The sequence below is a fragment of the Trifolium pratense genome, linkage group LG3 (assembly GCF_020283565.1).
Source record: "Trifolium pratense cultivar HEN17-A07 linkage group LG3, ARS_RC_1.1, whole genome shotgun sequence".
Taxonomy (NCBI): domain Eukaryota; kingdom Viridiplantae; phylum Streptophyta; class Magnoliopsida; order Fabales; family Fabaceae; genus Trifolium; species Trifolium pratense.
In genome coordinates, this window is record NC_060061.1 from 21,449,661 (window position 1) to 21,476,513 (window position 26,853).

The following is a 26,853-nucleotide window of genomic DNA, read 5'->3' on the forward strand; positions in this document are numbered from 1 at the left end:
TTATAATAATATTCTTGATTTTATTTTTTTAGCAGCAAAAATCTTTTATTAACAAATTTATCATAATATAAGACATATTTTTTTTACATAAATTTACATAATAGACACAGACAAGCGCGAAACGCGCCTTATCTAGCCGCTAGTATAAATAAATAATCTATAAATATATGTTAATTATTAAATAAATTTAAAAATAAAATTCTACTTATATATAAGATCGAAACAAATACATACTACCGTGTATAAATGAGATATAGGGTTGGCTTAGCATATACAGGATTTTGCCACGGTTAAAATTGTGGCTAAATAGAACTCTCCATGCATTTGTCCTTCTTTTTTTTTTTGACACATGCATTTGTCCTTGTTATACTGTGGATAAATGAATCTTTTTACGGGACTTCCAAAATACTTAAAACCGGGATTATTTGTGATGTGAGGAGGGGGAAACTAGGGGAAAATGCAAAAAAAAAAAAAATCAATTATTTGGTACAAAATACAATCAAAGGGTAAATCCAGAATTCAATTATTTACACATGCAGTGAACAAAACTTCCGCACCAATTAGTTTTAACTTTTTTTAAGTTATAAGTTTTAACTTTTAACCATCAAAACTCGTAATTATCATATCATCGTATCTAATCTATATAAGAAAGTTAATTGTTCTGGTTAAGTCCAAAACACCCTTACTTAATTTGCTGTCATGTGTCCCAAATAAGGGTAATTGATGTTCAAAAATTTGATAACTGAACAAAAAGTACATACCATTTGTCAAGTAACCAAGCCATCTAAACCATATTTCATCTTGTGAGTGCAAATGTTACTTTATTGAAAGATGATGAACTTTTTGCAAGTATACAAAAGTCGACAAGTAGTATTTTAAGATATCGTTTCCACGAGGATTGTATTAAATTCGTATCGCAGTAATTGTATTAAGAACGTTATTTTTAAACATCTTGATTGGGGAATATTTCAGAAAGTTCTTTCGATTCTTTGTTTCAAAAAGGTTTTTAAACAATTGAGAGTTTGTCGGATCAAAGTATTTCGCATGCAACACGTGAACTTATACACAATTGATTCGGTTAACTCACTCAATGATGAATCGATAGCAATTGGATTCAATCTCTTGCAATCCAATACTCTCAATCAATCACAAATCCCTAATTTCTTAGGTGATTTGTGATTCATTGAGGCTTTTAACACATAATTCATATATCATAATCAATTAATGCCTAATCTCTTAAACACAATCAATTACTCAAACTTCTTAATTCCATAACTAAATCCTATATTCTCATAGAAATTCAATTACTAACAACAATTATGTGATTAGCTACAAAACATAAAAGCCTTACAAGCAAAGAAGTTTGAATTGAGTTAATTACACCGATTACAAATGTTCAAAGCTCACTTGAATGCGTGCTCCATACTCTTCACCTCGAACTCTCAACCTAGGAGCTTAATGTGCCATCTTCTTCTTGCGCATCATCAACATCCTGCTTAGTTCTTGCATCATCTTCTTGATCTTCAGCTAAGAAAATGGAAAGAGTCGCGAGCTTGAGCGAAAATATGAGTTTTAGATCCAAAAAGTCGAACCCCTGCACTGGAAACTCTGTTTCTATTTATAATTTCACGAACCTGCGCCATGCGCAGGCCCTTGCGCCCTGGCGCAAAAAGGCAGTTATAGCTGCGCAGTGGCGCAGGCCTCTTGCGCCGTGGCGCAGCTTCCAGCTCAGGATCCATTTCCCAGATGTTCATCTTGCGCCATGCGCAGCTCTTCTGCGCCATGTCGCATCTTACAACGATCAAATCTTCCAGCATAAGCCTTGATTGCGCCATGCGCAACTCTTTTGCGCCACGACGCAGAACCCAACGAGGCTCTCCAACAATTGCGTCCTTAAATGCGCCATGCGCATCCCTGTGGTGCCATGGCGCAGGTCTCAGAGAAAATCCTTCCAAAATAGCTCACATTTGCGCCATGCGCAGCCCTGTGGCGCCATGGCGCAGCCTACAGAGATCTTGAGCTTCCAATTGTTGCTCAATTGCGCCATGCGCAACACTCCAGCGCCATGGCGCAGCCTGAATTCAAATTTTCCCTGTTTTGCTTGCGCAACACTCAACCTTCGATTCGGCTCTTTTTTCACTCATTATGATCAACTTCCTTACATTATTACCTAAAAATTGTCTTAAATATGCTCGGATAACATGTAATGATGAGGATTCATCAAAAGACATAGTTGCATTTTAACCAAGTCACAAGCCACTTAGTTACTTTTGAAAACAAATGCATGTGACAGTATCATTTATTTTGCAAGTTGTCATGAGTTATCTTTTGGAGGCAAACTATGATATTCAAATTTCAAAAGTAAAAAATAAAATCTATATTTTACAAGGGATAAATTCTAACTGATATGAATTTTAACTATCATATACGAGACAAATTATCGCCGATAAAAAATTTAAAATAATTATCATATGTGATACAAGTTCTTACTAATAAAAATTTCAAAAAAAACTATTTTACACGGGGTAAATTCTAACTGATATATAATTTTTTTTGTACAAACTGATATATAAATTTTAACTATCATATACGAGATAAATTATCACGGTAAAAAATTCAAAATAATTATCATATGTGAGATAAGTTCTTACTAATAAAAAAATTTTAAAAACTATTTTACAAAGGATAAATTATAACTGATATCTAAATATGTTCTATGTAATTATTTCTTTCGATTTAAATATTTAGAATTGCAACCAATTTTAATTACCAAACTATAACTTAAAGAAAAATAATGTCGTAACATTACGATCCGTGCGATAGCACGAGTCTATTACTAGTACAAAGATAACATTATATCTCAAAAAATATTTGACAAAAACATCAAGATATACAAATGTAAGTGTAAGACTAGTTTCATTTTTATTTAGACCCACTCATATTTTCTTTTAAGATGTGTTTGGTTTGAGGGAAGAAAAGAGAGAGAAAAAAAATGAAACCTAATAAATAAACTTGAACTAAATTTAGTGCAAATTCATTCGTTAGTAATAGTATTTTTCAATCTCTCAAATCAAACAAAACATAATGTATAAAATATGACACTCGCAATTCATTCACAACAATTTCATGATAATCATCTTTGCTGTAAATTTAAATAGCACAACTCATAAATCAATCCAACTTGTTCAAAAAATAAATCAATCCAAATACACAACAAAATAAACAAAAAAAATAAAAATAGAAAGTAAATAAAAAAATGAAGAAAACCAACTACACACGTCAACCTAACATATACACATAAAACCTCCCCCCAAACAGAAATGAAAATGAAAACTGCTTATTTGTTTATATAAATATTTGGTGATCGATCACTAGATTATTATATTTATTTTTCTAGATATAGACGGTTAAGAAAAAATAAAATAAAACAAGAGCACGGTTATTCATCTTAATAATCTGGCCGATCTGAATTGAGTGTGGGCCGTTCTTCCAACTCATACTGTTGCTTTGACTTAGGTGACTTACCATGTGACCAATGACAAACAATGTCAGATTCGTCTTACTGGTCCCTTAAATTAGGTTATTTTATATAATTAAATATAACTTCAAGACTAACTAGTGTTGAATTTTCTTTTAACTCTATCATCATAGACAATAAATATCTATTAAAACTTAGATATTTAGTGATGATTAATCATTGATTAAAAATTTGTTGAGTATGTAATATAAATTAGAAAAAATCAATAAGAGATCAATAACCTAAAATAGTGGTTCTCTGTCAAATTTAGAGATAACCTTTTTTATTTTTGATACAGAGATAACCTAAGATATATCAAGATTTAAAGATGTTTTATGGCCTAGAATAAAGAATGATGTAGTAGAATTTTCGTACATTCATGTGTGACTTGTCAGAAATCGATAATAGAAAAAACTTATAGAAAATGTTACAACCATATTAATTAAAGATATACTTACCTATTAGAAATGAAATTGTTGTTATGAATTTTGTGTTAGGATTATCAGAGAGACAGTCAAGATGTGATGCTAGTATATTTGAGTTGTAATTGATCAATTGACTAAGTCAACAAATTTCATTCTAATGAATATGGAGTACTCGTTGAATAAGTAACTCATTTTTAGTACATCAAGGAAAGTGTGTTAGACTTTATGGAGTGTAGTCAAGTATCGTATCAGATATAGATCTAAAATTTACGTATGAATTTTGGAAAAGTCTTCAGGAGTTATAGGAAGGAGTTGAGTATGAGTTTGGCTTATCGACCTCGAATATATATGGTTGGTGTCAGAAATGACCATTCAATCTTTAAAAGATCTATTAAGAGCTTTTGCAATCCTACCTAGGATCTTCTAAATTAAGTCTTTATTTAATTTTTTATTATATTTTTACTCTGTATAATGCACGTATCAAATTTATTTAATCATTCTTTAATTTTTGAAGTTTAAGATAAAAGTAACTAAAATTTAGATTTTTTTTTAAAAAGTCTGAACTTAAAAGTTAATTTTGGTGGTCTTCGATCTCTCTTCTACAATAGGTCCCTATAATGAGCCAATTCCTAAGTTCTACAAGTATGCAACTTTAATTCAAGCCATGAAAAATTTAGCTATATTATCTCTAATATAAACTGTATCCTAGCTCTAAATTCTGATTTTGGGGTGAAATTTGTAAAACGACAAGCGAATATGATTACTCATATGTTTGCACGGGCGGATATTTCTTGGTTTAGTCTTTATCTTTTTAATGTAGTACATTAAAAGGACAACTTTTATATAATGAATGATATGAGTTTGATTTTGTCAAAGAAAAAAAATCCATGGATGAAGTAAACAACTGTGTTGTTTTTTTATGGCTAAATTAAGTACTTCTTCTAATGATGAAGTTCTAATACACATTAGCTCTCCTTTAGGAAAGATGTCAATGAGATTAGACATTATGCGGTTTCGAATTGCATAATCTTCAAAGCCCAACACTAAATCAAAGGGCACTAAAAATTGAATTGTTCCTAGTTTGCCAACAACAGAGAATAAAAGGAAATAGAAGTAAAAAGATGATGGCGATTTTCGCAAGTGTACGAAATCGTGCAAGTAATATATTTAAAACGGTAAGACCGAGTGTCGAACTCAAGGATCGCATTATACTGTTGAATTGTGATTTTTACTCGATTGAACAAAAGGTTTCAGTTTGTTTGGTTGCAATAGCAATAATAATAACAACGAAAGTTATTTTGAAATTTGATAATAATAAAAATGTCAGGGATGAGTATCCTTTGGGTTCTAACTCTATATTATTAATTTGATCATAATATTGAATTCATTCAAGATGTTGTTACCAATTTCCTAGATTGTTTAATCCTAATCTCTTAGTGATTAAACCTTTATTCTTAAGATAACCCCTAATCTCTTAGTGAATTTAAAATTTAGAATAAGCATATGAATATCAGAAATTATAATGATTTCAAGGGTTTGCATCCATCTCTAGACTACAAAGGCAAGAATATGTAATCTCAAGCATTCACAAATTCCACTCTCGTTTCAAATCGTGAATCGTAAATCAATTTAAAAGTGATCAAGTTATAAAAAGCATTAAGAACGGAGATTACATAAACAACATACTTAAATTCATTCAAATAGATAGTATCAAATCATAACATATTGAGTTTTCATCCAAATTCAACTCATCCCTAACAATGGAGAATTTAGTTACTCATGAAGAATTACAAAGAATCAAGAAAAGTGAAAGAATTACACATAAGATCGATGTTGAGAAGTTTCAAATCCAATGATTGTTGTTGAACGACGGCTCCTCTCAAACCCTAGCAAAGTGTTTCTCTCAATTCTATGTAAAAATCTCTGAACCCTAATAAAATATGACTTTTGGGCTTATATAGACTTCAAAAACGCAGGATCTGCGCCTGGGCGTAGCAAAGCTGCGCCTGGGCGTGGCTGACGTGGCAAGTGAAAATCAGAGCTACGCCTGGGCGTGGCAGAGTGGCGCCTGGGCGTGACAAGTCATTGTTGAACCATGTTGAAGTGAGCAGAACTGCGCCTAGGCATGGCAAAGTGGCGCCTGGGCGTGACAAGTCAGTGTTGAACCATGTTGAAGTGAGCAGAACTGCGCCTGGGCGTGGTTAAGTGGCGCCTGGGCGTGGCTGATTTGATTAATTTTTTCCAAACTTCTTGCTTGAATCACTAACTCTCATAGTTGACTTTCCGAAACTCCTTGGACACTATTTCACTTCAAATACTAAGAGTGCACCTGATAACACACAAAGATATAATAATACTCCAAGAATTGTTTGGTTAGGGAAAAATCAACACAAATCAAACTATTTTCTCTAGTTATTGGAGGAACTAAATTTCTATACAAAAGTGATTAAAATTGAAATAAACTAAGAAAATTAATTAAAATAAAGTCTAAAACTGATTGAAAAATTAAATAAAAATGATGAACAATCAAAAGACTCAGAGACAATAGGAAATCGAAAGATAGTGTATAAATTCTTTCAATCGTACACCAGAATGAGTGCGTCGTCGGAAGTTGGGGTTTAACGTTAACTCTTCTAACTTTCCAAATGGTGTTAATTTTTTAGTTAATGACGTGTAAGAAAAAGTGTATGTGTCAAGTTTCTATTGGAGAACAGTACCAACAGTATGTATGGTACTGTTTGTAAGTTTTCTCCTAATATTATAAACATGAATTAAAAAAATCATTAAAAAAATGTGAAGGTACACAAAAGTTGATAAAAAAGTAAGAATTAAATGTCGTGTCAGAAAATATTTAAGGACAAAAAATTTTTGAAATTTTTTGTAGAAACTAAAAATAAAAGGAACTAAAAACAAAACATGAAATATTTATATGGGTCTAAAACTTTTTTTTTTTGTTGGAATCTATAACTTATTTAAACTAGTGCGCAGATTTTTTTTACTAACTAACAAAGCAATACAAATAAAACAAATACTAAATTTAAAAGACCTAAAAATATATTTAAACTTCTATTAATTTATTAAAACTGATTAAAATTGAGTGCAAGTTGCAATATAGTAAAAAAGTTGCAATATAGTAAACAAAACCTTTTAAAAATTATAAAATAAAACTTTTTGACATGCTTTATTTATTTTTTGATTTTTTTATAAATAAAATTACATTATAAATTAAAGGAGTTGTATAAGATTTATTCAATCGTTACAATTCGAAACAATTATCATTAGATGTTATGAAAGTACGCTAAGAAATTATTACACCCTTTTATTTATTTTTTGTGACAACTCTTCTGTTATAAGAAAGAAAAAAAAAGAAGTCTAATATATAATCCTATAGAATAGACTATAGAGTTAAATAATATCTTCTTAAGAATTATTTCTTCTAAAAATTATTTCTTCTGAAAATTAAATTGGAGTACTTTTAAAATAATTCATATTTATAAAAAAAAAAACTTATTAATCAATTAAAAATAATCACTTTAGTTTGACTATGACACAATGCTTTTATTTGTGTCATTTCACCACGAATATGCCCGTCATTGTTGAATCTTGACATAAGAAAATAAGAAAATGAAAATATATTAAAATTCATTGATCCACTTTAGGACAAATAAAAAAGACACCAATCTCATATGTCATCTCGCTCCCATCCAACTTCAGTATTTCATTGACTTACTTTTACATATATAGTATATCTTTGAACTATGACTATTATTAATAGTTTTTAAAAATAATAAAGATTTGCTAAGCATCAATGAAGATGAATTGAGTTGGCACAAAAATATCCACCAATCATATGCTGAAAACCTCAAATTTATTAATAGAAAAAGGAAAATAAACAAGCAAGCATGGGGACCATCAAAACCCATGAAAAGAAAAATTTCTTAACTTATCCTTACAACATCGGCTTGTAAAGTGCGGATTGCCTCTTACTTATAAATTCTTATTCAGATCAATTCACATTCGATGAGAAACTTCTTAACAAAATTATTGGAAACTAAGAGAACAAAAACCATGTCTAAAAATGAGCAAGTCCACCAAGTGTAAATTCTAAAGAGAGACCAAAAAAATCTAAGCACAACTATATATCTTCTTTAAAAATATGAGAAATTAACAAGGAAAATGCTACTTCTAGCGAAAAAAGAAATAGCGAAACTTTCACGAATGAGGTGTCAAAATATTAATGGAGTATTTGGTTTCTCTCTCCAGCCTTCATGAAACAACCAAAACTTTCCCAAAGCAAATCACCATCGTTCACCACCTCCCTGCAATTTCATTTCATCCGCTTTGGATCGTGATTTACCTCCGGTATGTGTTTTTTCTCCTCCCATCTCCGACGAGTGGTATATTTGTCGCCTTTCTTCTACCTTCCTCGTCGCAGCAGTCGCCGTTCCTTTGTCGTTGTTCGTCGTCAGCGTTATCTATTGCAAATTCAATTGAGATTTTCTCTGTAAATTAATTGATTTGCAGTTGTTTGTTGACTATTTTATCAATTATCAACATATTTTTCATCTAGTTAAGCACTAAATACTCTGTTTAAGTTTCAGAAATTACCTGATTAAAAACAAAAAAAGTTCTACAAATTACCATAGACCACAAGATTAAGTGATTTAGCAATGTTTTGAATGTGTGTTTTATTGATAGCAACAAGGAAGTTTGTGTTTTTTTTAGTGTGTTTTATGTTTGGTCTTGAGTGTGTGGTTTTGACAAGATTTTTTGGTTTTTTCTGGAACTTCTTGTTGCTATTTCATTGTATCCTTTTCAATTCATGTTGTGCCGTGAAAATTTGGGGTTTCGTGAATTTTCACGAGAAAGTGGTTCGCTGTATATAGCACCACTCAATTAACAATCGTAAAATATTACCATCTATTTATGAGTTTTCAAGCACAAGCTAGCTACTTCTCAAAAAAAAAAAAAAAAAGCACAAGCTAGCTACAAATGTATGAAACATTTACAACTAAAGAGGAGTTTCACATGCTAGCCAAATTTTATGCAAACCTATAGTGTAAGCGGCTGTTATTAACTAAGCAACACAAGCTAAAGCAATACCAACGAAAGCAACAAAACAATTGATCGAACATTTGTGATCTCACAGCCAACAAAAAATAATGGATTATGAGATCACAAATGTTCAAAACAAAGCGAACTCAGGATCTTGATTAAATTAGAAGAGATCTATGTTATCTCACCTAAGCGCTAAGTAATATTGTATTAATCAAATATGTTTTAAGAAAGATGTTAGAATTCAAACTTTAAAACTAAACTAACCATTGGTGGCGATCCGGCGCGTTTGGCTTTATGGGAACCGGTGCTTGCTCGTATAAAGAATAGATTATCTGGGTGGAAGAGTCGCTTTCTTTCGGTGGACGTCTAATACTGCTTAAGTCTGTCTTAACCTCTCTACCTGTCTATGCTCTTTCCTTCTTCAAAGCTCTCTCAGGTACTATCTCTTCTATTGAATCTCTTTGATTATTATTATTATTATTATTTTAATTTTAATTTTTTTTTTTTTTGGGGGGGGGGGGGGGGGGGGAGGGGAGTAAGGATGTTAGGAAAACCTCTTGGATTAACTGGAAAACTATTTGTCTGCGTAAGGAGTATGGGGGTTTGGGGGTTCGGCAGTTGAGGGAGTTTAATTTAGTTTTGTTAGGGAAATTGTGTTGGAGGTTGTTGGTGGATAGAGAGGGTCTGTGGTTTAGAGTGCCAGAGGCTCGATATGGTTTGGAGGGAGGTAGGGTGAAAGCACATACGGTTCTCTTTGGGCTTTGGTTCGATCGTGGATTGACATTTATATGGTGGACTACACTTCTTTGGGTGATCATTTTGTCCAGTTTACTTCTTCAGCAGACGGTTCTTGTGCACGACAGTCTTTTATGCAGCTTATTTGGCTTGCTTGTGTTTGGATTATGGGGACGGAAAGAAATCATAGATTATTCGGCGGCTCAACAAGTACTTCTCATCAATTGTTGGATAAGATCAAGCTGTTTTCCTATAGGTGGTTGAAGACGATGAATGTGACTTTAGTCTCAAACTACCATAGCTGGTGGTCTGATCATTTACTTTGTTTGGGCCTTGTATGATTTGTTTTATGGTTCTTTTTGTGACTCTTTGTAAATATTTTTAGTCGCTCTCGGTACACCTTGTACTGGAGGCTGTTTATTAATAAACTAACCATTAATTATCAACAACTAGTATTTTCATTTAGAAAAACCAAGATGAGTTGTCCTAATAATGTTGCTGTTGGACCACACACTTAGGTTAAATACAAGTACAACACACTATTAAGTTGGAAATAAAATTCGACCCGTAATTTAACAATAATTCTCCAACGACAAGTAAAGCTTATATATATTTGTGGTAGCTAGCATCTCTCTCTCAAGGTTGGACTAATAATCAAATGAAATTTGTGGATATCAAGTATAAATCATAGTTTGCATATCTTCACTCATTGCATCGATTGGCTTATATACTATAGTATTAATATGAAGCAGTAGTCGACAGTGTACTTGTTTGTCATTTTGTCATTAGGATCCACCACGAGTACAGTTTGCATTCATTTGATTTCACGTAAAATAGTTAAATATGGTATAAAAATAATAAATAACGTGTCCAACTTGTTGACTCATGCATTGATTATTGTTAGCTCCGTCTTAAAATAAGCGAATTATTTGACTATTTTATACACATTGCAAAAATTTATAAATGTTTCAAAAGAATAGTTTAGTTGATAATTTTTCGAGATATTATTTAGCGATGGTAATTGGACCTATATTCAATGGGTACCCGAAAAAAATATCCAAAATGGATATGGTAAAAACCCGTATTTTGGATAAGAGAACGGGTATGGATAATTAGCCGCAAATATGAACGAGTATGGGTGCGAGTACGAGTACCTTAGTACCCACCACGCCCCATACTCATATAATATGTATTTATTTATTTTATTTATATTATTATATAGTAATATATCTATATCAATTTTTTAAAAATACAACACTATTAAACTATTACACATTTTTAATAAAAATGTTTATTTATAATATAGCGCAAACACAATATGAGTATGTCAATAACGATATGAACTTTAGCACGATATTGTCATGACTCAACATTAAAATCTTTGAATTTTTATTAATTCTATTAAAATTATATGATATTTTATAATTGATCGATTTATTTTTAGCAAAAATGCGGGTAACGGATACGGGTATAGGTACTTGAATACCCATAGGGTATGAGCATGGGTACAAAGATTGTTAGTCACGCGGGTATGAGGATGAGTACAAATATTTTTTCAAACCGCGGGTATGGGAAGGAGTACTATAGTACCCTACCCATACCCTACCAATTGCCATTCCTAATATTATTGATGAGACAAAAATTAGATTATTAAAATAGAGAAATGGTGTTCTTTTATTTTTCTTCATTTAATTAAAGATATTTTTGTAAAAATATAACTAATGCACCTTACATTTTAAAAAAGTCTTATAAATTAAATACAACAAAATATTGAAAAAATGTCATATTATTAGAACGGGTGTAATAACTTAAGAGTGATGGAGATAATACTACTAATTAGAAAATAAAATTATAAAACATATGATTAATATTGTCGTGAAAATCAAAAGAGTCCATTTTAAAGAAAATCAAAAGAATCATTCATTTGAAAGATAGAGAGTGTTGAAAATTCCACTCTACCCATAACATGTGGGAAGACTTATTGGTCTACGATGATGCAAGTATTTGGCCTATATAACCCACTTGCAAACTAGATCTCTTATATACTTAAACAGTCACAAACAAATATAGATAAGTTATTATTTGTGGGTGAGAGATAGTTTCTCATATTGTGTCAAGATGAGTGAGGGTAAGGTAGTTGAAGCAAAAGCTCAAAATTCACTTCATGATTTTGATCCTCAAAAGAAGCCCAAAAGAAACAAGTATGCTTTTGCTTGTGCTATTTTAGCTTCCATGACTTCCATTTTGCTTGGCTATGGTAATTACTACACTACACCATCTCATATTTTGTATTTATAATTTATTTATTATTATATACTCCCTCCTCCGATCATTATTATACGAAAAAATTTACTTTGTAGATTAATAGAATGTTTGATGTATCTAATACATATTATAGACCAAATACATTAAATATTCTATAAATCTAAAATGTAATTTTTTTTCTTCTCATATCTAATTTCTCCGAAGAAAGAAAAAAATGTTGATTTTTAACACATCATCATGTTATTATAGATATTGGAGTTATGAGTGGAGCAGCAATCTACATAAAAAGAGATCTTAGAGTGTCGGATGTACAAATTGAGGTTCTCTTAGGAATCATCAACATCTACTCTCTCATTGGTTCATGTCTAGCTGGAAGAACCTCTGATTGGATTGGTCGTCGTTACACCATTGTTCTTGCCGGTGCCATCTTTTTTGTTGGAGCCTTACTCATGGGTTTCTCACCAAACTACGCATTTCTCATGTTTGGCCGCTTCGTTGCTGGCGTTGGCATCGGCTATGCCCTCATGATTGCCCCTGTTTACACTGCTGAAGTCTCTCCCGCTTCCTCTCGTGGCTTCCTTACTTCTTTTCCCGAGGTTAGCATCCTCCCTTATTATTAGAACCGAAATAAAAAGTGAAAATTTATTTATATATGAGATTGGAGGAAGTATATTTAATGACAGCTTGCTATAGATTTTAAAAGAAGTATTTTTGATATTTAATAATTAAGAGTTTGTTTTTTAGAAATAAGAAAAGCTATTTTATTTTGTATTACAAAACTATTTATTTTTTTTTTTTTACCATATAATATTTGAATTTTAAATATTATTTTTTCCCTATTGCTATATTTTAATGCAAATTTCATTTAGATGAATACTACCTAGTATATATAATTACACATAAATAGAAGACAAACATGTAATAAACTACACCGTTAATCTTTTTTTAATTGCAAAATCAATTATTTTAAACACATTTTGTTGTTACTCTTTACTATTTATATCTATTTTATATTCGTAGTACGAAACTATAGGTTTAAAAAAATGATTATTTGAATTGATTTTTTTTTGCACAAATCAATACAATATAAGAAAGCTAATTGTTGACTAAAACTCACAATTGCCCTCACTTCATTTGTTGTCATGTGTTCCAATTAAAGGTATTTGATGTCCAAAAATTATGTAATGGAACTAAAAGTACACAATATTTGATAATGTAACCAAGCCAAATGAGCATCAAATTTAAAATTGATTGTATAATTGCAGGTTTTTATAAACGGTGGAATATTACTTGGATACATATCAAACTATGCATTTTCCAAACTATCACTTAAACTAGGTTGGAGAATGATGCTTGGAATCGGCGCAATTCCATCGGTAATCCTAGCCGTTGGAGTTTTAGCCATGCCAGAGTCACCACGTTGGCTTGTAATGAAAGGTCGTTTAGGAGATGCCACAAAAGTACTCAACAAAACATCAGATTCCAAAGAAGAAGCTCAACTAAGATTAGCCGAAATAAAACAAGCCGCTGGAATACCTGAAGAATGTACAGACGACGTCGTTGAGGTCAAAATTAAAAACACGGGTGAAGGTGTATGGAAAGAGCTTTTCCTTTATCCTACACCCACAGTTCGTCATATTGTAATCGCAGCATTAGGAATTCACTTTTTTCAACAAGCTTCTGGTATAGACGCCGTCGTTCTATATAGTCCTACAATCTTCAAAAAAGCTGGAATCAACGGTGATACACATCTTCTACTTGCAACTATAGCCGTTGGATTTGTTAAAACAATGTTTATTTTGGTTGCTACTTTTATGTTGGATCGTTATGGTCGTCGTCCGTTGTTACTCACTAGTGTTGGTGGTATGGTAGTCTCGCTTCTCACGCTCGCTACCAGCCTTACGATTATTGATCATTCGCCAACAAAGCTAAATTGGGCCGTTGGATTGAGTATAGCAACTGTTTTGTCTTATGTGGCAACTTTTTCAATTGGTGCTGGACCTATCACATGGGTTTATAGTAGTGAAATTTTTCCTTTGAGGTTAAGAGCACAAGGTTGTGCTATGGGAGTTGTGGTGAATAGGCTCACAAGTGGGGTTATTTCAATGACGTTTTTGTCCTTAGCTAAGGCAATTACAATTGGTGGAGGTTTTTACCTCTTTGGAGGTATTGCTTTAATTGCTTGGATATTTTTTTATATTATGCTTCCTGAAACACAAGGGAAAACACTTGAAGAAATGGAAGCATCTTTTGGTAAAATTTGGAGAAAATCAAAGAATGATAAGGAAGTTCAGAATGATAAGGACCAAGTTGCACAAGTCCAGTTAGGAACCAATGTCTCAACTTAGTATAGATAAATGTGTATTATTATTAGGGGTGATATATATCATATAATATATATAGTGGTTAATTTGTGTGTTTTAGAGTAGCTCTTTACCTGTTCACAAAAAAAAAAAAAAAAAAGAGCACCTCTATGCTCATAACAAAATAGTAGCTTTTCAAACGAAAAGAGTTGTATGGAAAAGAAATTTACAACAAAATTTCAATGATAAGAAGAAAAAAAAGTGTTTCATGAATAACTGTTTTATGATTCATTCTTAGAAATGAACACTTTCACTTTATAAAAAAAATAACACTTTTGCTAATAAAAAAGTAAAGAAACGAATTATTTACATGTTTTTTTTTGCTGTGCCATTTTGAGTGAACTAATCCCGATTTTTTTTTTTTAAAAAAAAAAAGAGGAGTAGAAAAGTGCTACCGCCTAAAAGATATATATATATATATATATGGGGTTTTCTAACTTAGACCCTAGTTAGGTCTAAGTTAGCAAGGTGCACCTTTTGAGTTGGACAAAAATACCCATTTTTTTTTTTTTTTTGAAACAATAGAGCAACTGGGGCATGTATGTAATTTGCATCATAAAAATACTTTTTTTTTTTTTTTGAAACAATAGAACAACTATTACATTTTTTAAATTTCTTCCAAATTTCGACCTCATTTTACGTGCGAATCGAACGCCGATTTCAAAAACTAATACCGGAAACCTTTGTAAAATTGAAAAACGATCAAAATCCATATAAGGAACGTCGAGTTTCGTTGAGTATTGAGGGAGATCGAACCGGGTCAAAAACCGGGTCGCACGACCCGTTTCTGCATAAAACGGGTGGGAGGGACGATGAACAGTGCGCGTCGCCCACGCCCACTCTCACCGGAGGCGCGTGGGGGCGCGTGCGGCCTCAGGGAGGCTCTATTGTTTTTTTAGTTTTTCATAATAAAATAGTAGATAATATTCTGGAAATTTTGGTATATTGTATGAAATTTTTGGAGACCCGAAACTATTTTTAGTTAATTAAATGAGTAAAAATGTAATTAAAAATATTATAATTCCATAAAAAATTTCCAAAATTTTATGTAAAGTACTATGAATTATTTAGAACCCTCTTGTGTACCTCACTCTCCCTAGTTCAAGTCATGAAATTATTTTCACAAATTCCGCTGATTATTTAAAACCATTTAACAAATAATAATAATAATTTCATAGATTTGTACTCTGAAACCAATTGTGTTTTTATTTGTTTCTAATAAAATATTAGATAATATTCTGGAATTTTTGGTATATTTTATGAAATTTTTTGAGACCTGAAACTATTTTTCGTTAATTAAATGAGATAAAACGGTAATTAAAAACTATTGTTTGCTTCTGAAACCATTTAGCTGGAAGAATGGTTTCAGAGAGTTATACTGTGAAACCATTCTAGCAGTAAAATGGTTTCAGAAGCAAACAATTAAAAATCAACTCCCCTGAAACCATTCTATCAGTGAAATGGTTTCAAAGTACAACGCTCTGAAACCATTGTACCAGCTAAATGGTTTCAGAATGGTTTCAGAAGCAAACAATTAAAAAATTACTCACTGAAACCATTCTATCAGTAAAATGGTTTCAGAGAGTTATACTGTGAAACCATTCTACCAGCTAAATGGTTTCACAGTATTATATAAAGATAATTAAAGGTAGTGAAAAATTGAGTTTTTTTTTTTGTGTCCAAATCAAACGAACCAAGTCTCTATTTGTAGACAAAAAAAAATTATGAATTTTGGTATAAAAATAAAAAAATAAAAAATTAATTTACAATGAAATAATTGAGTTTAAAGTATTAAATGAAAAAAAAAACACGCCAACCACCCAGCAGTTGACACGTGTCCTGCTTTTTTAAAATGAAATTTTCTCTCTCCAGGCGCAGATCTAGTGTGGTGCACGCGCTGGCTTATCATGGAGATGGATGATCTGGACTGTCTGATTAATCCGACAGCCATGATGAGATCATCTCTTGGTCGTCTGATGGAAATCAACGGTTTGTAACGGTGGTCCTGCGGTAGGCGCGCGACACTGGATCAGCGCCAATATGTTTTTTTTTTTTTTTTTATAAAAAAGAAAGGGTATTTTTGTCCAACTCAAAAGGTGCACCTTGCTAATTTAGACCCAACTGGGTCTAAATTAGCAGCCCCCTATATATATATATGGGGCTGCTAATTTAGACCCAGTTGGGTCTAAATTAGCAAGGTGCACCTTTTGAGTTGGACAAAAATACCCTTTCTTTTTATTAAAAAAAAAAAAAAAATATTGGCGCTGATCCAGTGTCACGCGCCTACCGCAGGACCACCGTTACAGACCGTTGATTTCCATCAGACGGCCAAGAGATGATCTCATCATGGCTGTCGGATCAATCAGACAGTCTAGATCATCCAGCTCCATGATAAGCCAGCGTGTGCACCACACTAGATCTGCGCCTGGAGAGAGAAAATTTTATTTTAAAAAAGCAGGACACGTGTCAACTGCTGGGTGGTTGGCGTGTTTTTTTTTCATTTAATACTTTAAACTCAATTATTTCGTTGTAAATTAATTTTTTATTTTTTTATTTTTATACCAAAATTCATAATTTTTTTTTGTCTACAAATAGAGACTTGGTTCGTTTGATTTGGACACAAAAAAAAAACTCAATTTTTCACTACCTTTAATTATCTTTATATAATACTGTGAAACCATTTAGCTGGTAGAATGGTTTCACAGTATAACTCTCTGAAACCATTTTACTGGTAGAATGGTTTCAGTGAGTAATTTCTTAATTGTTTGCTTCTGAAACCATTCTGAAACCATTTAGCTGGTACAATGGTTTCAGAGCGTTGTACTTTGAAACCATTTCACTGATAGAATGGTTTCAGGGGAGTTGATTCTTAATTGTTTGCTTCTGAAACCATTTTACTGCTAGAATGGTTTCACAGTATAACTCTCTGAAACCATTCTTCCAGCTAAATGGTTTCATAGTAATATATAAACATAATTTTTCACTTCCTTAATCTCGTTATTTATATGTTCTATTGCATTTTAAATTATGTGTATCGTACTAAGTACGTTACTTGTGTGTTGTAATTTAACACGCACCACTCAATCAACTCACTGAAACCATTATACCAGCAAAATGGTTTCAGAATATAACTCTCTGAAACCATTCTACCGGCTAAATGGTTTCATAAGCAAATAACTAAGAATCAACTCAATGAAACCATTCTACCAGTAAAATGGTTTCAAAGTACAACTCTCTGAAACCATAGTACCAGCTAAATGGTTTCAGAAGCAAACAATAGTTTTTAATTACCGTTTTATCTCATTTAATTAACGAAAAATAGTTTCAGGTCTCCAAAAATTTCATAAAATATACCAAAAGTTCCAGAATATTATCTAATATTTTATTAGAAACAAATAAAAAAACAATTGGTTTCAGAGTACAAATCTATGAAATTATTATTATTATTTGTTAAATGGTTTTAAATAATCAGCGGAATTTGTGAAAATAATTTCATGACTTGAACTAGGGAGAGTGAGGTACACAAGAGGGTTCTAAATAATTCATAGTACTTTACATAAAATTTTGGAAATTTTTTATGGAATTATAATATTTTTAATTACCTTTTTAATCATTTAATTAACTAAAAATAGTTTCAGGTCTCCAAAAATTTCATACAATATACCAAAATTTCCAGAATATTATCTACTATTTTATTATGAAAAAATAAAAAAAAATAGAGCCTCCCTGAGGCCGCACGCGCCCCCACGCGCCTCCGGTGAGAGTGGGCGTGGGCGTGGGCGACGCGCACTGTTCATCGTCCCCCCCACCCGTTTTATGCAGAAACGGGTCGCGCGACCCGGTTTTTGACCCGGTTCGATCTCCCTCTCAATACTCAACGAAACTCGACGTTCCTTATATGGATTTTGATCGTTTTTCAATTTTACAAAGGTTTCCGGTATTAGTTTTTGAAATCGGCGTTCGATTCGCACGTAAAATGAGGTCGAAATTTGGAAGAAATTTAAAAAATGTAATAGTTGTTGTTGTTGCATGGGGGGCGCGCTATTTTATTATGCAAATTACATACATGCCCCAGTTGCTCTATTGTTTTAAAAAAAAAAAATGGGTATTTTTGTCCAACTCAAAAGGTGCACCTTGCTAACTTAGACCTAACTAGGGTCTAAGTTAGAAAACCCCTATATATATATATAGATAAATGAGGATAGAGATGCAAAAAAAAAAAAAAAAAAAAAAAGGAGGGGGACCAGACCAAAACCTCCGTAACTAAGTACAACCCTATAGAAGGGTTTACCAAGCCTGTTAGATTCAAAGTTATCTTTAACGACAAAATCGAAAAAGAATTTGGATCACTTCTTTCTCAAGTTTCCTACAACAATTTCTTAACCACTATAGTATATACCATTATATATATCTAATGATTATTAGAGGAACATAATAAAAACGATGGTTCATCCAATTTCTAAAAATAATAAAAATAAAAGATACAACTAATTATTAATAATTTTTTATTTTATTTTTCTAATTTTTTATTGTGTTCAAACTTCAAATTAAATAAAAGTGCAGTGGTCCATCTTCCTGTCTATTTGATGTAAAATGCATGATTATAACAAGCAGAATCAATACCAACCTTACATCTCCTTTAGTTTTATCCTTACATTTTTCTTTGAGTTTAAGGCCATTTTCTTTTCCTCCTTTTAAAACCACGTACAGTAATATATACCACTCATTCGTCTCTTTTTATAAATTAGTATCAGTATGTACATGTTTTATGTATGACTATTACTTTTTTTTAAAAAAAAAATGTTAAAAGTTAGTAATTAATTATTAATTTTTAGTGCTTTTTACCTTTGACAAATCCAGAACATTAACATCTATCTTAATTATAGCCACAATAATAACATGTCGTTCCTTATATATTACGTCAAGCTCATGCCAAATAATCAAGCTTTATTTATTTTAATATGTCCATGTTATATGTTATTTTGCCTAATTCTATTAACAATTAGGTTATGAGGGAATTATCGAAATTTGACTCAGAATAACTATACAAGTGAGTTGAACATCACACTTTAATCCAAAATTTTAAAGTATTAGATTTATGGATTCTCTTGCTTATAAAATCTTTAACCTCCATTTTTCTAAATAAATGTGTGACTTAACTCATTTAATACTTGCTACAACAATTTTTGTTTATAAGGCAAAACAAAATCAATGACAACTTTTATAATTTATTAATTTCTCGAATGTATATACTATTCCATTGATCATGCATCACGGGTGACAATTGTGAGAGGTTGTTTATCATTAAAAATTTCCACTATTGGACAAACTATGTTTGTAGGGTGTGAATAATCCATGGGGAAACAAGCATGTGGTATTTGTCTTGTGACAATTAATTAAGAGGCATGATAGAGTCTCTACTCTATAAATCACTGAGCAGTGTGTCCTAATAAAAATGTTAACAAGTGTAATTAAGATACTTGTTACGGAACTAAACATAAGAAAGTTATGTTGATGAAATTTGTGTAGCTAACTTCTGAAAAGTGTAAATAATAATTTTTTTCAATACAAATTGCCGGGTACAAGAGACTATTTTTTTTAAGCAAAATGAATTCATTGCATTTCATTCAATATAATAAAAGAGATACTATTCGGTGGATAATAATGATGAACACTGGAGCTAGACTGAAATAAAGACACTCTAAGATTGCTTCCTAACATAAACTATGTTGTAATTAACGTTAGCATTGAGAAGGGAACTACAAGTTGAGAGCAAAGTGTCAATCTCATTCGCATACAAATAGTCATTACACAAAGCATTCACAATCTGTTGACAGTCACTTTCGAAGATAACTTTCTCAAAGCTATTAGACAAAGCGAGCCCGAGAGCATACTTCATTGCGGTAGCTTCACATTCAGCGGCAGTAATTACAAAAGGAAAAATCATAGTATGTGCTTGAACAAAAGAACCCAAAATATCACGAAAGCATATACTAATACCAAATTTCCCTTCTTTCATAAAAATAGCTCTATCAACATTACACTTCAACCAATTTGTAGAAGATTTCTTCCAAGCACATGAGACAAAAAATACTTTTTTATCCAATAACAAAAAAACCTTAAGTCACAAGGATCACATTAGGCATTGCAATTGTCCTCATTCAATTTGTTCACTTTCTCTTTTTCTTTTTTGATATATTAGTTAGCTTTAACTAAGCAAATTAAATTTAAGTGGTTAATTCATAGAAACAGATCGTGGCATGCAAATTTAAGTGGCAAACTAAATTTATTAGAAACTGGATGGGCACACTTTTTGGCTTTTGGAGGCTTCTTTAAGAACAGCATGCACAACAAAGTTAGGCGCCTTATTTGGTGTAGAGCAACTTGGAGCATATGGTTATTGAGAAACAACATTATTTTCTCTTGGCAATGGTTTATCAATAGGAGATGACACAATTCTTGTTATATTTTTTATTATTGGTGCATTAATCCTTTAGCTATGTTTTCGTGTATTTGTAAGGGTTGAAATATCCCTAGTTCTCCCATAATACAAATCTTTGTTTATCAAAATATAAATAAAATTTAAGTGGTTAATCAACTTTACTCGAAGATAAACATTTTTGGAAAACCCAAATTTAATTATACAATATACAATTTTTTATTAGACTTTAGCTACTTTCGACTGAACTTCAAAATAATAGGAGTTGCAGTAGGACCAAAATATTGTAGCGAAATCTCCTTTTCTTTTGCCATCTTCTCAATAAATGAAACAGACCCATACCGGGACAATCACCAATTTGATAGAAAATAAAAGACAAAATTTTTTGGGAGTTTTTAGGGTGTGTGAGAAAAGTCAGTGTGGAAAGCTTGGATATTGCTGTTGTTCATAACATAGGGGGGCAATTTGTTCCTTTTTTTTTTATATTAATTTTTTGGTTCTTAGGAAAAAACGACTTTAGTAATCTAGAGTTTGACTGTAAAATAAGTAAAATTTGATTAAGAATTATTCCCTCAAGAAATTAAATTCGGATTCTCCCAAACGTACGATTCATTTTAAGGGAAGCTCGTTAACCATTGTTAGGGAGTTTTGCTTGCATTTGCATCCATGTGCTTCTTTGTTTGCAATATACTTACTCAATATAACCAATACTTTTTGTTGATTAAGCAAAAATGGAAATGACATTATTTTGGATGGACAAATTCCTCAATTTTTTATGCGTGTAGAATAGTAGATCACATTACACTCAATTGAAATATTTAAACCAGTTTTAGTCTAAAGAATCTAATATTATCAGAATGGTGCGTTACTGAAATAATGATACTCAATAGTCCTAAATATAAGAGAAAAAAAATTAATTAACAAACTTTAACTTATATATATTAACAACAGAAGAGTACAAAATAAGTTAAACAGTAAGTAATTCTAATTAAGATTACTTATTAAAGGTTGCAACAAGTACAAGTTTTTCATTTCTACTGTGTTGTGCAACCTTTCCCATGTACACAAACATTAACAACTAACAAGACATACAAATAGGAAATAGGTCATCACTCATCACACAAAGGCATGCATGTTATTGCTACCTATTGCAGATTGGTAAGATTGATTGACCTTTATTATGCAAACATCATTCTAGATAGATTAGATCAACTAACTTCACATGGCAACTTTCGAAGGATGAATCGGAACCCACAAAAGATGGTTTACAGGAAAGAAGTGACAAACTGGAGTGTTCTTCCCAGCCTTAATACCAAGCTGCTTGAATATAATATGATCTGGATTCCAATCAGATGTGTCCAAATGACAAATACCAAGAGCTTCCATTTTATCTCCATTCTCATCACCAATCAGTGATACCTTGAACACTTTAGTGCCTGTAGATATGTAATGACAATAGTAAATGGCATATGGATAAGGAAGGGGATGGCAAGCCACCCATTTGGGAGCATAAATGTCTTGTGATACTTCTAAAATGGTGTACTTCTGTAGAGGGGTAGCTGTAGGTGAAGGGTTGCTGGTAGTTAGAATATTGTGTTTGGTGTCTGAACCAATGATTGTATCAACAAATTGGAGCATGGACTTTAGAGAACTGGCACAAATCTTTGTCTCCCCTGTAATGGTTTCGCCTTCGCACTCTTCAAGTGTTCTTTTCATGTATTTGGCTTGAGGAGAATCTTTAGAGATTGAGAAGAATTGAAGAACACTTTGAAGTTGTGACATTGAAAGAGGAGGGGAGTCCGCTTCTTTTCGAGAAAGGAAATGAGAAACCTCTTGGACTGGAAATTGGAGGGTCATTACATTTCCAACATGAAGATCATCCAAATTGAAAAATCCTGTCTTGAAAGCGTTTGTACGATCCAAGTTAGAAGATAAGGGCCCTTGTGGGTCTTCTGGGTTGGTAGATATATGGCCTTTTGGATTAAGGGAAGTAGATATGTCCCCAGCAATGTAAGGTTCATTGGAATCGTGGTCATGACTCTTATACCCTGTAATGTAATTGGGTTGTTTGGATTCATCATTACCGTAGGAGGTTATGTAAGGTTCATTGGAATCATGTGTATGAGTCTTATACCCTGCAATGTATGGTTGGGTCTTGTAACCAGTAATGTATGGTTTATTGGACTCGTGAGCATGAGTCTTGTATCCAGCAATGTATGGTTCATTGGACTCATGAGCTCGAGTCTTATACCCAGCAATGTATGGTTGGGTCTTGTAACCAGTGATGTATGGTTCAGTGGACTCATGAGCATGAGTCTTGTATCCAGCAATATATGGTTCATTGGACTCATGAGCTTGAGTCTTGTATCCTGTAATGTATGGTTCATTGGAACCATGAGCCTGGTTCTTATACCCAGAAATGTATGGTTCATTGGACTCGTGAGCATGAGCCTTGTATCCAGCAATATATGGTTCATTGGACTCATGAGCTTGAGTCTTGTATCCTGTAATGTATGGTTCATTGGAACCATGAGCCTGGTTCTTATACCCAGAAATGTATGGTTCATTGGACTCGTGAGCATGCGTCTTGTATCCAGCAATATATGGTTCATTGGACTCATGAGCTTGAGTCTTGTATCCTGTTATGTATGGTTCATTGGACCCATGAACCTGGTTCTTGTACCCAGAAATGTATGGTTCATTAGACTCGTGAGCATGAGTCTTGTATCCGGCAATGTATGGTTCATTGGACACATGAGCCAGATTCTTGTATCCAGCAATGTATGGTTCATTAGAATCACGAGTCTTGGTCTTGTACCCAGTAATGTATGGTTCATTGGACTCATGAGCTTGAGTCTTGTACCCAACAATGTAAGGTTCATCATTCGAATCCACCGGTTTCTGATGATCTCCATATTGTGTAATGTAAGATTCATCATTTGAATTCACTGATTTATGAATTCCATACTGTGTAATGTAAGGTTCATCATTCAAATCCACTGATTTCTGATCTCCTAGCTCTGCCTTCAAGTCTCTTGCAATAATACCTTGACCATTCTACAAATGATATCAATAAGAATATGAGTGATCCAATTATCTATCTAATTATATTAATATTTAAATTACTATTACTTGAGGATTTTTTGTTTGCTAGGTTCATTTTTGGTGCGTGTATTTCTCGAGATTTTTAGTTACAAAGTTAATCAAAACAAGAAGAAAAACAAAACAAAAATGGAAAAAAAAAAAAAAGAGAGAGAGAGAGAGAGAAAAAAAGTAAAGAACTAAGAATGCAATGACTTTAAAAGACTAAAAAAAATTAGTGCAAGTATTTTCTCTAAGTCACAAAATTAAGTTTCACCGATAGATAAACTTGAAACACAAAATTATAACCAACACAAATATTATTTTGTAAAAAAAACACTAATACAATTTTTTTTTATTAAATCAACCATGGTGATGACAGTCAATTATATGATGTTTTTAGTAGTAATTTAGGGTAGTTTTGATAGCAATTGAAGCCCAAAAACAAGCAAATACCTGGAAAAGTGAAGATATTTGACCTAGAAACAAGAAAAGTGGAAAATGAAGCAAAATATGGCAAAAACGTAATAAACAGCGCAAACCATCGTAACTACGATGAGGTCCAGCGTGGTGCGATGAGAAGACGGTTTAAATTGAAGGAAATCTGCAAGAAATCTTTTTCATCATATAGTTTAAATTGAAGAAAATCTGCAAGAAATCTTTTTCATCGTACCACGATGACTTGTCATCATGGCACGATGATGACTGCAAAAGAACGCAGAAAATCTTGATCAAATCTTTCATCGTACCATGATATGATCCATTGTGGCCACGATGAGGAAAAAATACACGCCATCGTGGCCACGATAGGTGCGATGGACGCGCAGAAAAGCTCAAAATCCAGCTGAAAAACTATAAATAGAGTCTTCATCCTCCACTATTATTCATTCACAAATATTCACAGAAATATTCAGAACATTGAATATTCACTCTAGAGTTAGGAGAACTCTAAGGAGGAGGCAAGGAGGCCAAGGAACTCCAAGGCTAATAAGGTTCTTTTCTTCCTGTCTATGTAATTTATTTTTCCTAGGTTAGGTGGAGTCGAGGAACTCCCTTATGAATGTTTGATTTTGTATAATTTGGGTATAAATTCAATTGTTTATACTTTCAAACTCTTTTATCGTCTGATTTTAAATTTATTTTAATACTGATCACATTATAATAAAATCTAAGGACCTAGTGGATATCGCATAGAAAACGAAGCTAGTAATCCCAAACGAAGGACGGTGTGTTATGGCCAAGATTAGACCATTAAATTCAGTATCTGAGGTCTTAGTATAAGATTGGAACGAACGATAATTTCTACCTGAGGCAGAGTTAGGACTAGTTAGAGGCACACATGACAGCTTGTGACACATGGAGCCACTAAGGTAATGATACCAACATTTGTAACAAAAAAGTGGAACTTGGGGCGAGGATATTTAAACAGAGTAAGGGTAACCACTAACTAGGCTCTGAAGAGTTTGTAATAGAAATAGGGAACGAGTGCTTTTGAACCTATTTTTAATAGTCTAATTCTTGATAGAGGGAAACAAGGGAATAACCACCAAGCAGGAGTAAGGGAGGGAGCCGACCACACTTAACCACCCTGTGTGGTCACACACACAACATTTATTTTTCTGTCATTTACTTTCTGTTCTTTAATTTCCTGTCATTTACTATTACCCGCAAAGATACCTTTCAAACAAACAAAACGAAGACAACTATCTATATTCCTAAGCGAAACTAGTAATTTTGGCACAATCCCTGTGGAGAACGATAAACTTATCACTTTATTACTTGGTAGCGATTTTGTGCACTTGCAGAGCCACCGTCACATGGATTAAAAGTTTATATCATGTGAATTATCTATGTAAAATTTTGTTAAAATAAAAAATCATTTGATATGTTATTGAAATTTATATTAAGATGAAAGTCTAATGCACTTTTATTGATCTTTGTTAATCTTGATGAGCCAAAATAACATATCAAATGACTTTAAATATTGGTAAGTTTTTCGAAAAGATCCTTTGTATGGTATAAACTTGTAATCCGACAATGATTTTGTACTAATGTAATTTGACCCATATATATATATATATATATATATATATCTGAGTGTGTGTGTGTGATGGATGATCTATATATAAGCTATGAATCGAGTGTTGAACTTTATAAATTTTGTATTTGTCAAAACACTATTAAGCGGGTGTAACATTACACAAATGTTGCACCTATGTAATTTAATCATGTATTATTTAAAATAAAAATTATTATTTTTGTAATTGAAATTAATACAAATAAAATCAAAACATAAAGTAGTAAGAGGTTTGTGTAGTATCCTAGAGTTCGTAGGTTCGATACTCAGTTTCATTGTAAATAAAAAAAATAAAATAATAGTATCCGTCAACTAAACAAGAATTTTAAATCAAATAGTAAATCTTAAAGTTTAATTTCATGTACTATACTTGGAGAATAACTAAGTAATTAAAGAGCAAATGCTTAAATGCAGTAGACATATGAAGATAACAATGTATAATTATTACCGTAATGCAGAAAATGAGTAAAGTAAGAAGCTGAAATGTTTGTAAAGTAGCCATCTCTCTTCACAATTAAGGATGAGTTCCACTTGATTATAGTTACCCTTTTATAGGCACTCTTACAGCTTGAAAATTAGGAACTAACTTGTAATTTCCTCCTTCTATTATTAGTTTAGTATAAATATAATAACTTGCTTTATAAGCAAGTTCAATAAAATAGTGAAGTTGACTTCATCAAGAAAATAAAATAGTCAAGTGACACTAGAAAATTGTTTACGATGGAGTTAATGTGAGATAGTCTATGATAAGGGAGCAATTAGTTAGAAGGTTTGTAAATAATAGATAGATACATAAATATCTTAAACATGTGTATGGGTAAGATACTTTAGATCTCAAATGGTGGCTATAATTAGGCATATGTTAACATTGTTAAGATATGAAGTTTTAATTA

At 32.2% G+C, this 26,853-nt stretch overlaps 2 protein-coding genes across 2 annotated transcripts; one reads left to right on the forward strand and one right to left on the reverse strand.

Annotated features, from left to right (window-relative positions):
- Positions 1–11,639: 11,639 nt before the first annotated feature.
- On the forward strand, positions 11,640–14,428 carry LOC123913129 (polyol transporter 5-like). The gene is made up of 3 exons (XM_045963734.1): positions 11,640–11,992; positions 12,250–12,596; positions 13,266–14,428. The coding sequence occupies exons 1-3, from the start codon at positions 11,854–11,856 to the stop codon at positions 14,346–14,348; spliced, it is 1,569 nt and encodes a 522-aa protein (XP_045819690.1). The 5' UTR covers positions 11,640–11,853; the 3' UTR covers positions 14,349–14,428.
- A 7,292-nt stretch (positions 14,429–21,720) lies between these two features.
- Positions 21,721–26,619, reverse strand: LOC123913130 (BURP domain-containing protein 12-like). The gene is made up of 2 exons (XM_045963735.1): positions 26,409–26,619; positions 21,721–23,859 (listed from the first exon to the last, which is right to left on the reverse strand). Exons 1-2 carry the CDS (start codon positions 26,460–26,462, stop codon positions 22,021–22,023), a joined length of 1,893 nt encoding a protein of 630 aa, XP_045819691.1. The 5' UTR covers positions 26,463–26,619; the 3' UTR covers positions 21,721–22,020.
- Between the last annotated feature and the right edge of the window lie 234 nt (positions 26,620–26,853).

Bases quoted from the DNA above. Each gene is read 5' to 3' on its own strand.
- LOC123913129 (XM_045963734.1), top strand. From the start codon at position 11,854: ATGAGTGAGGGTAAGGTAGTTGAAGCAAAAGCTCAAAATTCACTTCAT. The intron at 11,993-12,249 runs GTAATTACTACA...ATGTTATTATAG, and splicing joins TTCCATTTTGCTTGGCTATG to ATATTGGAGTTATGAGTGGA. The intron at 12,597-13,265 runs GTTAGCATCCTC...GTATAATTGCAG, and splicing joins TCCTTACTTCTTTTCCCGAG to GTTTTTATAAACGGTGGAAT.
- LOC123913130 (XM_045963735.1), bottom strand. From the start codon at position 26,462: ATGGCTACTTTACAAACATTTCAGCTTCTTACTTTACTCATTTTCTGC. The intron at 23,860-26,408 runs GTAATAATTATA...TATCATTTGTAG, and splicing joins TACTCATTTTCTGCATTACG to AATGGTCAAGGTATTATTGC.